Source organism: Cladophialophora yegresii (assembly GCF_000585515.1).
Source record: "Cladophialophora yegresii CBS 114405 chromosome Unknown aczIN-supercont1.1, whole genome shotgun sequence".
Classification (NCBI taxonomy): Eukaryota; Fungi; Ascomycota; class Eurotiomycetes; order Chaetothyriales; family Herpotrichiellaceae; genus Cladophialophora; species Cladophialophora yegresii.
This window is the reverse complement of record NW_006913045.1, coordinates 1165138-1181296: the sequence shown is the minus strand read 5'-3', so window position 1 is coordinate 1181296 and position 16159 is coordinate 1165138. Positions and strand designations below refer to the sequence as shown.

Below are 16159 nucleotides of genomic sequence, written 5' to 3'. Positions count from 1 at the left end.
GGGAGCTCAATGTCCAAAGCACAAGGATGAACCTCGAACCGCAATGATTTCTCGACCTCTGGTCAATATTCAACAGCGAGGCGAAGTGATACAAGCCAAGGTATGGCAAGGCTAGCAACTCACTCATTCCCTGCGGGCCTCAAGCTTCGTGAGTCCGAACAACCCGCCCTCGTAGTACTGTAAGAGACCGCACGAGTACATGAAAGCCTCGACCTTCACTATGCCTTAATTACAGATGACGGACAACAGCGAGAAGACATGGAACGTACGGAGTACAAGCACACGACATTGGGTAAAGTATATCTTACGGAGTACAGTACTCGAACATACACAGTACGACTTGGTGGGTACTCGTCTTAAAATCACCTTGTGCGAGGTACTGTACCGTGTAAAGTCCCTTCTGTGGACCTACGGAATAGACCCGTCCTTGACCTCATACGAGCACTCGCTTACTCACTTACTCACTTACTCACTTACTCTCTTACTCACTTACTCACTTACTCACTTACTCACTTACTCACTTACTCACTTACTCACTTATTCACTTACTCACTTACTCACTTACTCACTTACTCACTTACTCACTTACATATCACGTCGTCCTTAAACTCATACCGTGGTGTACGACGTGCTCCGTAATGTACGAATCGTTCCCTTTCCGTTCACGTTTACACCCGTGGCGCACCTATGTACCTACGGGTACCTAAGTACTGTAATTACCCACTTGGGCCGCGTGTTCAGCGTTCACAGTTTGGACCCTCCAGTCAGCCGGACAGCGGCCGCGGAAAGGTTCGTCGAGCATAGGACGTCGGCCATCGCCACCGGCCTGAAGGGGGCCAGTGCAGGCAGGGGTTGGATCCGCGCATCCAAGAGGGGTCGGGGTCATCTTGAAACCCCGATCCTGGAAAGAGCTCTAAACTTCTAACCACTAAGTACGAGTATGCACGGATCGTACTTTATAGGTAGACAATACTCGTACCAGGTAACCCGTACATCTGATCCTGGGGTGCGTGCCTTGGTTGACATGACGGCCTGATTTGGACGCATGGTCGACGGGACACGGGGTGATAGTCCACGGGCTTAAGCTCCGAGGCCTGGGCTACCTTGTTACAGTAGGTACTTAGCTGTGCACTGTACTGTGTATTGTGCACCCCCTGGGTACCTAGGTGCGCCGTGCTCCCGTCTACTCGTCCACATTGCTCCTTCTAACACCGCACACCCCGCAGACACGAACGTCCCCAGCATTGAGGTACACGGCGCCGCTGGCGATGCACGGCTCGCTCTGACACGACCAGCTCCGCGGGTCCTTCCGGGGATGCAAAACGTGCGAACAGGCCACGCAGGTGGCGTTCAGGGACGGGTTTTCAAGCGAGCAGATCGGACAGCTGATCATCGATACTGATCGTGGTCGTGAGCGCGAGCGTGGCGACACTGGCGGGCTCGAGGTGGAGTACGACTCTCGTGCGAGAGCTCCCCCCGTAGGCTTTGTCGTACTCGTAGGGGTGCTGCTGCTGCTGCTGCTGTTTCTCGGACCCTTGAGCTTGGCTGATGGTGAAGACGTCGCCGTAAAAGTAGAGACACCGTTGTTTGGTTTCGAGTCGACGGGTGCACAAGGCCTGTTCCGGGGCTGCTTGAATTTGGTGGGGGAATCATGTTGGTGCCCGTCGTTATGTCTTAAGGTGATTCCAGAACGGGGTGAAGGAGACTGTACGGCAGATTCGACCGAAGAACCACGCAGTTGCTGTCTCCCAGCTGCCGCTCGAGGAAATTGGGCACTTCTGTCCGTGTCAGATGCTAGTGACCTACTCCTAAGGGTGGGTGCAGGAGGGGTGGCACTGCCAGTTTTGCCTGGTGAACGCGCTAAGGCCTCCATCCCGGCCCGCATACCCGCAGAGGTCTCCTGACCGTTTTGAAATGATATGAAATAACGATCCAGCCTGTTGAGCTCCTGTAATTCTTGGCGTGCGTGCACTTGCGTCTCGTGGTCGTCATCTTGGTCGGAACACACTCGGATCATGCCGTGGCCCCGAGTGTCGAGGATCTTGCGGCCATAGACGTCTCTAGCGTCTTCCAAGCCGGCGTCCAGGTCCTCGTAGTCGTCCTCGTCGCCGCTGCTCTCCGTCTTTATCCGTTCAGCTCTGTGCATGCCTTCGACTTCTTTCTTATTCGTGTCAAACCGGGCCAATGCCGCAGCGGCTCTGAGCTCCCGGCCACGGGCACTCTGGGCGACTCGGGGTTTCGCTCCGATGGGCCCCTTGCGGTTGACCTCCAAGCTCAGTCGCTTATCCTCGTCTTCGCCCAGGGCGATGCCGTTCTTGCCGAACTTCTTCTCAATGCGCCGGTCTCGCTTCTCCTTCCACGTCAGCTCCGGCTTGTCGGATCGACCTCTGCGTTTTCTGTTGCGGCTTCGGTATGTGCCTCCACACAATGGCAGCCGTTCCAGTTCGTCACTACGCAACGTGTTGTTCCCTATGACTGAGCCCATATCATGTAGTGTTCGACCGCCGCCCCAAAAGCCTTCGCCAGTGTAGCCCTTCGCCCATAATGCCTTCATCTCCTCGGCGTAGACATTTCGTGTCTTCCAAAAGTCCCGTCCATGGTTCATGTGGGTGTTGTGTGCCAACTCGTGCATCATCACCATTTGGACGGCATTGAACGGAACCCATCGCCCATCTTTGGTGGTGAGCACGAGCTGGATGATCTCGCCGTTGTTGAAATTTCGGCCGATGAACTCGCGATTTGGTTCATGCTCTTCCAACGTGGTGACCGAGAGGTAATGCTTCTTCATGAGTGGGAGACATTGTGCCGCAATGGCTCGTAGGAAAGTATCAGCGATCTCATACGACGCTTGATCCGACGGTGGCCGGGGAAGAGCCTTGATGAACACGATGCGGTCATTGGGATGAGAGGACTTCTGGTGATTAAGTCGCAGTGTGTTTAGAGGCATGGCGAAGAGTGAGTTGACGCACGATGGAGGGATGGAAGAACGAGAGGGGATCCAAAGATCCATTCCAATGACGCGGTTCGCGTAAAGTGGTGGCGCTAGTGGCGATCGCAGTGGCGGTGGCGTTCGTAGCACGAGAAAACGTGACATTCGTTGACACTTCAAGTCTATCTAAACATTCACCCTTCCGTGCCGTCAACAAATATTGCTTCACCAATATCAGTCTCAGCTCCGTCTCCATAGAAGTCACCATCGATACCATGTCCCTCAGGTTCCGGAGTGTCAACTTCGACAACGTGACTTTTACTGGCCGTGAGGGTCCCCAAGTCCTCGTCAATTTCGTCCTCAAACTCCAGCTCTTGGCTGAACGGCTGCTTAGCGTTGAAGTATCCAGATCGTGTCCAGTCGAACGGAATATGCTCCTCCAGAGCATCATCCCATGGCGCCCATGAGGAATGTCTCCAATCGGGCTGGCATTTGACGAGCGCAGGCGGGGACTTCTCCCACTTGATCTCAATCGACAAAGCCTTGTCATGTTCTGTTTGCTGAACGTTTCCCGAGGCATATCCATGCTTGTCCTTTGCCCCTTTCGACTGCTCGTCATTATATCCCACATTCACGCTAGGAATAACTGCAATACGGCCGTAACCCAGAGCCCAGAGGTCTTTGCAGAACAATGTCGGCTCCCCTGCGTAACATTCATCCTTGTACGGTGCCCTGAACTTGAGATGGTGCAGGAGCAATGGTTCAGCTTTAAATGCCACGGCGCCGTTCCAACAAGCAAACACTTGGAGAGGCAACTTTTCGTCGATGTGACGTCGAGCCTCCTTGTCGTTCCAGAACAGGTTGCTCGCAAACTCGAACGATCCACTCTGCGGCACCTCGACGAACATATCGCCATTCATGCTTCGGCCTATCCAGGAGTCGTAGAACTTTGCTCCGTTGTTGTCCCAATCCATTGCACAGACCATATCCGCCTGCTGATGTTGTTTTTGATAGACAAGTTCCAGGATGTCGTCGGTACAGATCGACACGTCGTTCACGAAGATGACCGTGGCATCTGCTGCCCACAGTTGCTGCTTAGTCAACAGAGGAGCGAGCGCCAGATTCCGGAGCTTGGCAAGTTCCGTCACTCGATCGCGGCCCTTTTTCCACGGGTCAATGTCGCTAGTGCCGAAGTAGTATGTTGCGTTGAGGGCTTCGATTTCTTCTCTTAACGCCGAGAGGATCTCTGTGGTGCCATCATCGGACCGGCCGCCGACAATCGACAAGACGCAGTCTTCTGGACCGAGCTTTCGCATGGCCTCGACAAGCGATGCAAGCAACCGCGGTAGCACATAGGCGCACTGGTAGAGATTGAGGGCGAAAAAATACCGCTTCTTCGGTGGCTGCTGGTCGGACGGGGCAGGTAGATTCCGGTGTGCTCGGAGCACTCCGTACCGATCCTTGAACGGCCGCGGACACTGCAATCGGTTGAAACCCGTGTCCTTGGGGTCCATGATGGCCCGGATATAGGGTCCGACCTGAGCCATTCTCGTGTCATTCAATTCTCCGTCTTCCAGCGGTGGCAGCACCCCAAAACTTTGCCCCTCGAGATATTTGTCCAAAGCCTGTGCTGTGGTTTCACCAGACTGATCGTCCACAACATCCGCAATGTCGTGCTCTGCTGAGGTGCTGTTGTTGTGGAAAGCACTATTGTGTCGGCCCGCAGTACTGGCATGCCAGCCAGGTCGAACAATCAACTGTGCATGCTCCACTATGGGGCTCGACACGAGGATGTAGAAGAAACATATCAGTAGAAGAGCAATGTAAATCGTCTCTGACCGTCTCGCCGGCCAGAACGGGGAAGCCATTTGAGCGGCGGAGGTCTGCCAGCGACGAGCAGGAGAAAGCTGAAGACCGCCAACTCACTCATCATTTCGGCCCTCGAGTCGAATTTCAGGCCGTAAATTCTTCACCCCTTGCCTCCAGCCTGACTGCTCATGATTGTTTCAGCCCCGTCGTTGGCACACGGGTGTTTCCAGCATTCCAATGACGTGGGTCGCAAATTCAAGTCCGGTCTCCTGGCTCACCTGCTGTACTGGGTACAGTAGACGCTCTTCAACGAAAGCAATCTCAGAGAATCCGTAGCGAGGCCCAAATCGATTGGCGAGCATCGCAATGAAAACGACCTCTGCGTGACATCACATATGAAATGAGAGAGCAGTGGAAGACAAGAACCCGCTCGAAGCTCACGCCTTTCGAACGCGCAGAAAGGAGAGCCTCGATCTGGAACATGTCATTCCGTGCTCATACGGCCTTCGAAGGGGCTATTGCTTTGTGCGTCACAGCTCCAAGGCCGTCCTCGTACTAGCACCCTCGTGATACGGCAGCTCCAACGATTACCGTGCTTGTGTCATGTAAATATCAACGTCTGAGCAGTGCCAGAGTTTCCGAACAACATGCGCAGTCCCACAGTCACAAGAGTCACCTACGAGCTCAGCCGAGGGCTAAGTGATGCGCAGGAGGCGTGACCAGCCGAACGGCACCGAAGACATCTCAATCGGCTTGCGTTGATCCGACATTAGTACGAGTACCACTGGACGGCACCAGTAGATAGGTGGCCCGTCCTCCGTACATCTCGCTACTGTAAGGTCAGTTGAAGCAGGTCTCCATAACCACTTACGCAGTAGACGCCAGTGGCACGACTACTGTAGGTACTGTACCCACGTACTGTACCCCGTTAGGTGCCGTGGCCTTTACCGAAGTTTTTTCAAGGCCGAGGTTTAAACCACCCTGCATACCCATTCCATCTACGGTTCACTACAAAAGTAGGTACCTTACCGCGCCTCCTATTAGCCCCTCTACCACCAATCAGTAGCATTTCTACCGCAGAGCAATATCTACCATAGATCTGCTAAGGACTGGGACTGAAATCTACTGCAGAACTACTGTATGAGAGGTCCTGTGATGCGCGCCAAGGTACTCACCACGGCCTGAATTACTACCTAGGGATTTGACCTACCTCACTTGCCACGCTTACACTTGTACATACTTCCTGTCTACATACGTCCTTCCAAACAGCCAGGAGTACCGGTATACACATTCGCCCCATCAGACTTGAAGAACCCGAGTCCTCCGACATTATATGACGAAGTGAGCCCGCCGGGACAGGCAATTGCACCACTCTGTCACATCACATCGTCCTTCGCCCTCACACCGTCCTTGATTGCAGATCTCGCGTGTCTGTTGATGCTGATATCGGGGAGTCAGTTTCCACAACACAGGCATATACAGGGAGGCCGTCGTCATCGACTCCTACAGTTCTCCCGATAAATTAATGCGACTGGAACCCGTGGCTAAGTAGCCTTTGACTGCTTTCCAAGACAGCAGTCCACAGTCCAAACACAAATCACAGTCAGAGTACAGAGTGCAAATTTCTTGCTTGGGAATCTTCTGGGGGTTCTGTACTGCCAACGAAGAAATTCGATCTTTCGAAAGTCGTCCCGTTCCGGCCATCCAGTTCAGGCAAGCTACAACACATTACTTGGACTTGGACTCGCAGTATACCGGTGGCTTGGGGGCTGCGCAATATCATCTCAAGGACAAGTACGACTGAGCGCCGGGATAAATCGACATGGAACCTAGAAAAGCATCCTCTTCGACTTCGGGCTTCTTCCAGGCCCTCCCGATAGTGCCGCCTCAATATACATCTCCCTCGACATCCCCCTCAGGCACATCTTCGCCTCACGAACTATCAGACGACCCCGTGCTAGCACGGATCCTGTCTCTCTACCTCCCCAGCCCGATCCCAGCACAGATATCAAGCCATCTGCACGACTTTTCCCGTCTCGTTCTCCGACCATCAACCCTCCAACACACCATCGACTGCGACATTGACCCGCCGACGATCCGCCCTCTGACCACCTTCGGCGAGGAGAATAGAGTCGATTCTCTGCGCACGAGCGAAGGCTGGCGGGAGCTCAAGAAGATCCAGACGCCCGCCGGCGTGGTGGGACACGGGTATCCTCATCCCCAACATGGCGCGCCTGCCCAAAACTTCAACCGCCGCACCCACCAGTACGGGACTTTGCATCTCTGGCACGGCACGGCTGCAGTGTCGACCTGTCCCATGGCCATGACGGACGGGGCAGCCGTCTTGCTCCGCCGGCATTTCGACGACCCAGACGGCGATCAACCGGGCCGGGCGGCCGTGTTTCGCGAGAGCTACGACCGCCTGGTCTCGCTGGACAACAGCTACGCGTGGACGAGCGGGCAGTGGATGACGGAACGGAGCGGCGGGAGCGACGTGCGTGGCACCGAGACCGTGGCGCGCCGGCTCACCGCACAGGAAATCCAAGCCGACGTGGCCACAGGACGGGACAAAGATGACCACAACCTGCCCTTGGGGCCCTGGCTCGTCGACGGCTTTAAATGGTTCTCCTCGGCCACTGACGCGGACATGGCCGTCCTCCTCGCCCAGACGGCCAAGGGCCTCAGCGCATTCTATGCCCCGCTGCGTCGTCGCGCCGGGCACAAGGCGAATTCGTCGTCTTCGTCCGCGTCACGCGCAACACTCACCACCGAATCATCTGCCGCCGCCGGCCAAGCATACCCTTCCGAGACGAACGGCGTGCGCATCCAGCGCCTCAAATCCAAGCTCGGCACCAAGGGCGTCCCTACCGCGGAGCTGGAACTCAAATCCATGCGCGCCTACCTCGTCGGCCAGGAAGGCCAGGGAGTCAAGGAGATCTCCTCCATTCTGAACATCACGCGCCTGCACACCGCCAGTGGCGCGGCCGGCGGGTGGGCCCGCGGCCTCGCCGTGTCCCGCTCGTACACGCAGGTGCGCAAGATCCGCGACGGCCAGCTCCTCTGCGACAACGCGCAGCACCTCGCCTGGATGGCGGGCGAGACCGTCAAGTACCGCGCGAGCGTGCACCTCGTCTTCTTGGCCGTGGCTCTCCTCGGCGCCACAGAGCAGGACTACGGCACCATCACCCGCGGCACGCTCGGCGCAGCCACCCTGATCCCCCGGACGAGGGCTGGGCAAGGAAATCTCCTCCGCCTGTTGACGCCCGTGATGAAGGCGCAGGTCTCGCTGAACAGCGTGCTGGGGCTGCGCGAGTGCATGGAGTCCCTGGGCGGGGTCGGCTACTGCGAGAACAACGAGGACGGCGGCATCATGAACATTGCCCGCCTGTTCCGCGACAGCGCCGTCAATCCGATCTGGGAGGGCACCACGAGCGTCATGGCCGAGGACGTCGCGCGGGTGCTCAAGAACCCCAAGGCCCGGGGTCGGAACGTGCTGGACGAGACCCTGGGCGCGTGGACGCGGGATGTGCTGCGCGCGGTTGAGGGCCAAGGGACGTTCTCGCGCGAGCTAGACATGGTGCGGAACCGGTATGCCGTGCTGGAGCAGACGGTTCGGACTTCCGACTCGGCTGCTCTGCAACGAAGTGGCAGAGACGTCCTGCGTCATATCGAGGCCGTCACGTGCGCTTGTCTGCTCATGTTTGACGCCGTCGTAGATGGAGACGCCGTTGCCGTCGAGATTGCTCGGCGATGGGTCAGAATGAACGCCGTGCCCAGCGACAAGGTGAAGCTCCAGGAGGAACAAGGGCCTGGTGACCTCACGACCGAGGTTGACATGGACAGGCGCATTTTTCTGGGCGCAGCAGCAATGTCAAGCCCACTGCCCGCGACGAGACAAGCGAGGCTTTGAAAGGCAAAACAGCATATAGGTCATGTTGGCTGAAGTAGCGCATGTAGGAACGACACGCCATCTGATGCTTCTTAGACACCGGCCATCCGTTACAAGCCTATGATCCATTCACGCATACAACTCACACACTCTCCCTACATATCCCGAAAGCCCTGACAAATTGGCCACAGAGGTGGGCCCCGTCACAGGACCAGCAGCCGTCATGGTTGGCACAACAAGGACCTGGTCACCGACCTTCATCCATTCCACTGTACTGCCAAAGCGAAACGTCAACTTGATCTCTTTCCTCTCTGCCGATTGCCTGTCGCCATTGAGCATTTCCCTTGCGGAAGTTTTAGTATCATCGTCCCCATCGAACCGGAAGAGATCCGCCTCCTCTTCTCCGATGCGAGACGCAGCAGTAGACCCAGTCGGTGGAGACTGCTCGTCCTCGTCCAAGGCCACCGCTGTTACCTTGACAGCTGCTCGGACGCTGTTCACGTACACGATCGCGTGGCCGCCAAGTAGCAGAATCGGTGAGTTTGACTGCCCAAAATCCGAGGCAGGAAAAGTAGCAGAAAATGACTGGTAGCCAGTGACTCTTTGATTGACATTGACGAGTACCATTCCCTTGCGAGCTCTACTCAGGGAGATGGTGTCATCAGTGTTGTCCAGAGGTTCAACGCCAATGGTACCAGTCTCACCATACTGTATATGTACCACTGGCAGGCGTAGAGTTCGAAGGGACACTACGCGTACACGAAGGAAGACCGCCGAAGGTTGTATTTTTGGGGTTGGCACCCTCGGCGGCTCACCTTGGTACGATCGCGAACGGCTGCTTAGCAACGCCTCCGAATATGTCTGATGGGCACTGTAAGAGCTCGCTCTGAGCACAGGCTGAGTTGTGCTGGCAGTAGACACATCCGCGTCCGCCATGAATGGTCCTAAAAACATAGTGTCCCCAACGGACAATAATCCTTCTGAGACGTAGCCACAAAGCACAACGCCTTGACTCGCAATGCATGTCGCTGTGTCCAGAGTGTACACACGAGATGGAGGAATGCTGAAGACCTCGTCGACATGGAAAAGCGAAGATCCCGGCGGAGACTGAGGCTGTAAGGGTCGGCATGGCACAGGATTGGATACAATAGGGAGCGCTCGCAGCAAAGCATGCAGCTTGCTGATGCCAAGACCCGTGACCGCACTCGTCATCAGGATGGGTACGAAGGTCTGTCCAGAATCACGCTGCATGGATGCAATGAGGTTGTCTACCTCGATCTGATCTCGGTCATCCATGTCCTGCCCCTCCAAGGCTACAAGTCCATATTCCGACGCAGAAGGTGGGACTGTCGTGTTGCTGAGCATGGCAGGTCTCCGGCCACTAGCCTTGATGGCAGAGAGGACTTTTGCGAGGACTAGTCGTAGCCCCGTCTTGTTTGCCAGGTCCAGTTTGGTGATGACCACCATGAATGGCACGTGTAATCGAAGACACAGCTTGAGATAGGAAAGCGAAAGATCCACATTCTCGCCTGTCCCGCCGTCAGCATGCAGCTCCGCAGTCGGAAGCGTTGCGCCAAGATTTGAGGTGTCGTCTATCTGGTCGGCTGCGATGCACAGAAGCGTCCATGCCGGTCTCCACGATATAAGGCTTCGGAGGGCAGATTTGGCGAATCTCGGGAGGCCGGGCGAATCGGACAGGAAAACAAGACGATCGGCCACGTTGTGGATGTCCACCCAGGAAGAGACATTTCCGGAGGCGTAGTTGACCGAGTGTGCCTTGTTCCGGTCATGTATGTAACCAATAAGCTCATGCGCAACCGAACTGGTGATCCCCGAGGCGATCTCGTGCCGATGTTTGAGTAGTGAAAGCCGGCTTCTTCCACGACCATTGTCCAACGTGGAGGTCGACAGGGTGCCCAGCAAAGTTGACTTCCCAGCAGCAGTAGCACCTATAAAGGTCACTCGTATCTGTTCAGTCGATGCATGCTCAGCCAAATAAGATTCGTCCGCCGGCCTTGAGGGAGTGGCTGCTTCATCAAGTGCCGCTTTTGGTACATCTGCATTTGTCGAGGCGCGCGAGTCCGGGTACACCAATACTTCGGCCACCCAGAGTCTCTCTTTGTGAGTGGTTGTGTCTCCCGGCTCACTATCTGTGTCTGCCCATTCACACGTCCCCACTGCTACCCTACGCAGCACAGTGGTGGTGCAGCCTAGGCTAGCAGCCATAGCATTCAGATTGATCAAACTCTCCTGCAACTCGTCCTCAACAAGACCGACCAGCGTGCCATCGTCAGCGACGCCGATCTCGTACAGCGCACCTTGGCTTTCTTCCAGGCCTGGCAGAAGCTTGGCCGGACGGTCCGGTACTCCCAACCTCGGAGTTGCTTCCGGAAGAACCGGCAACACCAGATCGGCATTCGAAGACGAATGAAAAGGCGATGACTGTTGCAGCCTCCAGAGCAGCTGCGTAGTCAGTTGCTGCAGTCGGTTCTGACGAGCCTGCGAGGGAGGTTGAGACGACGGGCGGTCGGGATTGGTGTCAACCAGAGCGCGAGTAGGTCCGGACACCTGCTGTTGCGGAGAGCTATAGTGGTGAGAACCAGATATGAAGGTAGTGGTAGTTGTCGATAAGAATTTCCTCCTTGGTCGAAGGAGCAGGTGAAGCTTGTACTCAGTAGGGCCGTCTTGATGCTCAGGCTCCAGCTTGACAAGTCCGTTTGGGGCATGTTGCCCCTCGACGAGACCGGTGCCATATTGTTGCGAAGGCTGGGGAGTCGAAGTCCCCGGAGTCGACCAGGGAGATTGAATTCGTGGAGGCTCATCCTGGTAGGTGAATATAGAAGCCATTTTGGGTTTGCGAGTATGGGGTTCGCGCCGCGACCTACGTCCGAACACTGTGCCGCCGCAACAGCAACAGCGATAACGACCGCGATAAAGAGCGGGTAACTGTATGAGAGTAGTAGAGCAGTTGGGACAATCGAAGGACCATTGTTGCGGTTGCTTCGACCTGTCCGACGGGGCTCTGAGCGACAGCTGGGACTTACAATGGCGACGTAGAACAGACAGCGATGGTCATGTTCTATGTCCCGGTCAGGCGATAATGTCGATGGATGAGAAGTTTGAGTCACGGCTGAGAGAGGCGTCGAGTCACAAGAGACGATGAGACACGAGTGAACACAAGGTGAGTTCAGCGGCAAACCTACCTTGGCGGGATGCAGCTCGACCACCACGACGACTCTTTGCATACCGGCTCCTTCTCCCATGACAGTGCTAGCTCCTTCTTGCCAGGCACGATGCATGCGCTTTCATGCAGTGGGTTATCGGGGACGCTGGCCCTGGAGGTTGTCTATGATCGGATATGCTCTGTCCGGCCCTACGAGTCTCGTAATACTTCCTGCCTTGCCACCACAATCTATCTAGTGCGGGGTAGTTAAGAAAGCACTGGCAGTCTCAATGACAATTGTGGCAGTTACAAATGCAGATAGATCTTGTTTCATTGCTTCCTCTCGGGTATCGTTGGTATATCGGGCTCTTCTTTCCACGCGTAGTGTCCTGACCCCTGCGGACCTCACTTCACTACACTATGGCTGAGCATCTCAAGGGGAGAAGGGCGCCTTGGGCCCGTGGCGCTTGTAGGTAGGACCTTTCATGCGGAAAGTCTGGGCCGCAAAGAGGGCGTCTTTCTTCACTTGCCCTTCTCCTCCCCCTCGGACACCTTCTCCCACTCACTGTCGGTGCTCACGTAGCCGGAGCTCTCGCCTAAGCTGCGCCGGCGTCTGAGCGCCTCGGTACTCTCCGCCATCTTCGGTTCAAGGAGGGATGGAGAGCTGTCCTTCGGCCGCTCGTGTTTCTGACTCTGACCTAATTCAGCTGATGTTGTGGTCGCCGTCACCGGCGCGGGCTTAGTAGGCGCGTCTGGTGGAGGTGCCTCCGTCTCAGTGTCACTAGCATTATCTGGCTCGGGGCTCTTCTCTTTCTTCTCCTTGGCCTTTTGCGCTTGTTGCTCCCTCGCAATCTCGGTAGCAAACCAATTGATAGAATACCAAAGTCCGCCACACAGAATCGACAGTACCAGGAAATGCAGCGAGTAGGTTGCGATGAGTAGGACTAGGAGGAGAAGCTGCAGTGTAGCAAACGCGGCGTTCGTGGCGACCAAAAGTGTAGGCGTCGGACCCGGCGTAAAGATCGAGTTCCAGAGCTCCTCCAGGAATGAAGCCATGATCGCTCAGCGGGTTCGTTCGAATGCAACGCAGTAATGGTGAAGTGGCAGACGTGATCGAGGCCGACAGCGTGAACGCGCAAAAGTCTCGAAGAGTGCGACAGAGTCTGCCCCGCCTCTAGGGAGATGTCAAGGGCTCTAATAGGAACTCAAGGCCCTGCCCAGGCACCCTGGTAATCGCTCTAGAGGCAGGCGACAGCTCTAAGAGGACAGATATTGTCTTTGAGTGGCTGCTGGCAATGGACAGAATGTGCAGACGTGGCATCGAAGGACAACTCAGACTAGAGAGCGTGACGGCACCAACATCACATCACGCTCGGGCACTGCGCCGCACGCCGCGGCCGGCGTGTCAGAAGCCTGCATCAGAACAGCCGACATCGTCCTTTGCTGGTCATGTGCTTGGTATTGAGCTCGCTCGACATCCAGGATTTGACTTCACCTTTACCTCACTTTGATTAAATCCGATCAGGTTTGATATATTGTCTCCACGAGGCTACCACGCTGCTCATATCGTACTACTGGCCGATCCGTGTATCCACACCACGTTCACTTCCATTAATTCAACGTTGGTTGATAACTCCTGGGATAGCTTCGCAGAGCTTCACATATACCTGAGTATATACGCCTGGGATAACTTCGCAGAGCTTCGCATATACCTGAGTATATACGCTTGCAACATTCTCAGAGCGAACTCGAAAGCGAGACCATCGACGACAAGAGGGCCCCTACTGGAGTATCACGGCTTTTAGAGCGACCGCGCTCAAACCTATTCTGTGTCAAGACCATCTCGCCTCCCAATACCTCAGCCGCTGCTGTGTCGGCCACTCCGTACACATGGATGGCTGTAGCGTGCGTCTCAGCCTCCACCACTTAGTGCGCACGCCCACGACCCTGGGCTCTTCCGATATGGACCATCTCGAAGCCATTTACGAAGTCCTCCGTACTGGTCTCGCATTACTCCCCGATTAAGCTGGGGCAGGGACCCTCGTCGACCTCGCCTCAGCGACCTTTTGCTCGGTTCGACAGTCCTGGTCGTCAGGCCGGGATATGAACCACGGTGACGTGTAAGCAAGCTAAAAGATTCATTAGCTCCTCTGCAAGTGACAGTCCGAGTGCCTCTATTACCATGACGGTGGCGCGAAGTGTGTGTGACCACGTGTATGAACAGCGGATCCATCCATCGTTGACGCCGATCGTCTGCATCACCTGAGAGACTCGTGAAACACATATCATATGCAGCTGAGATTTAGTATGGTAGGCCGAAAAGGGAATGCGACCTGCGAGGCTGCGTTCAGGGTCATCTTGATCTCGAGGTTGCAGTAAGTCTGTGAGCATCAAGTCGTCATCTAGGGCTGCGAAGCGCAAGGATCGCATCCTTTAACCTTTGCGTGCCTCAACTCCGATTCCTTTGACATGCGGACCCCAAAGAGGACGAGAGTTTACAAGCTCAAGCTGAACGTCAATAGTCTTAGGCATCCTCGTGCTTCGGTGCCAACGACCAGAACCCTCGATTCAGGTGATTATCTTGAGCTTGACTTCCTTCGTCCAGTCGCAATGCCCAGGCAAATGTTCCAGCCACAGCTCGTATACTTCATTCTTGCAAAAGCTAGAGTACTAGGTGAGTGCCCATCAGGATGGACTTGACATTACCTCGAAGGAGCTTCTCAAGGACCTTTGAGCACGATGCGAGGGCGAAGCTAGTAAGAGTTTTGGCGGCCCCACGTTCAGCCTCTTCAGCCTCACAGCGCTCGAGATGTGGCGCTGGTGGCCTGTGGCTGGAGCCTCGCAGGTAAGCCTCCGAGTTTCCGCGCTGGATTGCGGCCGACGATGATGTCAATTGGGCAGGATCCGGGAGGGTCCGCGACAGTGACATCCTGGCGCGCACGACGTGTCATGGTGTTGCCCGTGTCAGACCCGTGTTGTGGGGAACAGTTCCTGGACTGACTCGTTTGTCAATGTGCAATGCTTATACCAGTGCTCGCACTGTGTACGAGGAGACCTGCGAGCCTCCTCTGCGGTACAGCCCATTTAGGAACATATAAGTCATAGTCGGCGAAGATCATCATAAAAGTCCTGGGGCCAGGATAAAAGGACGAATGAGTCCCCCTGCATGGAGTAGCATGTAAATAATACATGTGGGTTACCCATCCACACATAAGACTAATTATCGAACACTGAGTGTGCTGGAACCGAGCTCCTTTGGCATTGCCATCTGCTGCCCACCCTCTGCTATCCTAGTGAGGACGACCGACACCGTTCGGGGAGGCGTTGGACCTCGAAAGTAAACAGTACGTGGGCGGACGTAAGAGGTAGACAACGTCGCGCGCGTAGTTTTGTTCTCAGAGACTGTAGACGATCAGCAAAGTACCTTTGCGGGCAGATGGTGGAGTTGGCTCGGAGCAGGCCTGTACGCCGTATTGGACGCTTCGCACCTTCATACTGGGGTACAGTGTGCTGCCGTGATTCCGTACTGTGGTACTCGGTACTTTATACGGAGTACAAATTACAGTAGGCCGACTCAACGTGGTGACCTTGCCTGCATTCATCATCGTCGACTCCGGCGTGTTTCGGTCTAGCGACAGGCGAGCGACCAAAGCTCCTCTGTGCGCCGCTTCCCAAGCCCGGAGAGGAAAAGGTAGGAGGCCGTGGAGAGGGGCAAGAAGTACGAGAGAAGCGTGGTCACCAATCGGCACCCGGAAATAAGTTGTCGGCACGATTCTTGCAGCCGGCTACGCGTGTGTTGCCTCTTTAAGCACTTAGCTGCTCGGCATCTTGGGGGCGAACTTATTGCGGCCACCGTCACTGTTCGCTTTGTTCAAAGTTCTGACCTCTGATCTCGCCATCGACCAACCAGCCACAGCTGGGAAATGCCATGGGGATACTGCCGTAATTTAGCCTCGCTCCGACCAGGGAACCGGTGCAATCAAACCAGCCAGGCGACGCACCCAGCACGCTGTTCCCCGTCCAGGCTGCGAAGAGCTCACGTCCCGGGACCGGGCAGTCATTGTCACCTCATGGCATTCCTCATCAGTATTACACCTCCGTCGTGAGCCCGTTAGGCGATTGGGATTAGTCGCGAATGAGACGCATGCTTTTTCGGGCTGGTGCTGTGTCTTAGTTTGTTTTGCGTGGCGGCTTAGCCACCTGATGCGAGCGCGAGAGGGCAAACACTGAGCCTTCTCTCGGGCGAGTTAATGACTAACCACTTACTCTTGCAACAGTAGATTGGATTTAACGGACAGGCCTGAACACCACCTGCCCGATGGAGCAATTATCTGGCTGGTACGGAGGATTCAAATTCCATCTTGACGAC

General features: G+C 55.6%; 5 protein-coding genes across 5 annotated transcripts; 1 reads left to right on the top strand and 4 right to left on the bottom strand.

The window, feature by feature from the left end:
• Positions 1-1183: 1183 nt before the first annotated feature.
• Positions 1184-2947, bottom strand: A1O7_00427 (uncharacterized protein; the record flags this gene model as incomplete). Its single annotated transcript, XM_007754468.1, has 1 exon — positions 1184-2947. The coding sequence occupies one exon, from the start codon at positions 2945-2947 to the stop codon at positions 1184-1186; it is 1764 nt and encodes a 587-aa protein (XP_007752658.1).
• A 176-nt stretch (positions 2948-3123) lies between these two features.
• On the bottom strand, positions 3124-4797 carry A1O7_00426 (uncharacterized protein; the record flags this gene model as incomplete). Its single annotated transcript, XM_007754467.1, has 1 exon — positions 3124-4797. The coding sequence occupies one exon, from the start codon at positions 4795-4797 to the stop codon at positions 3124-3126; it is 1674 nt and encodes a 557-aa protein (XP_007752657.1).
• Positions 4798-6560: 1763 nt separating this feature from the next.
• A1O7_00425 (uncharacterized protein) lies at positions 6561-8648 on the top strand (the record flags this gene model as incomplete). Its single annotated transcript, XM_007754466.1, has 1 exon — positions 6561-8648. The coding sequence occupies one exon, from the start codon at positions 6561-6563 to the stop codon at positions 8646-8648; it is 2088 nt and encodes a 695-aa protein (XP_007752656.1).
• A 108-nt stretch (positions 8649-8756) lies between these two features.
• On the bottom strand, positions 8757-11474 carry A1O7_00424 (uncharacterized protein; the record flags this gene model as incomplete). The annotated part of the gene is made up of 1 exon (XM_007754465.1): positions 8757-11474. One exon carries the CDS (start codon positions 11472-11474, stop codon positions 8757-8759), a length of 2718 nt encoding a protein of 905 aa, XP_007752655.1.
• Positions 11475-12312: 838 nt separating this feature from the next.
• Positions 12313-12846, bottom strand: A1O7_00423 (uncharacterized protein; the record flags this gene model as incomplete). The annotated part of the gene is made up of 1 exon (XM_007754464.1): positions 12313-12846. The coding sequence occupies one exon, from the start codon at positions 12844-12846 to the stop codon at positions 12313-12315; it is 534 nt and encodes a 177-aa protein (XP_007752654.1).
• Between the last annotated feature and the right edge of the window lie 3313 nt (positions 12847-16159).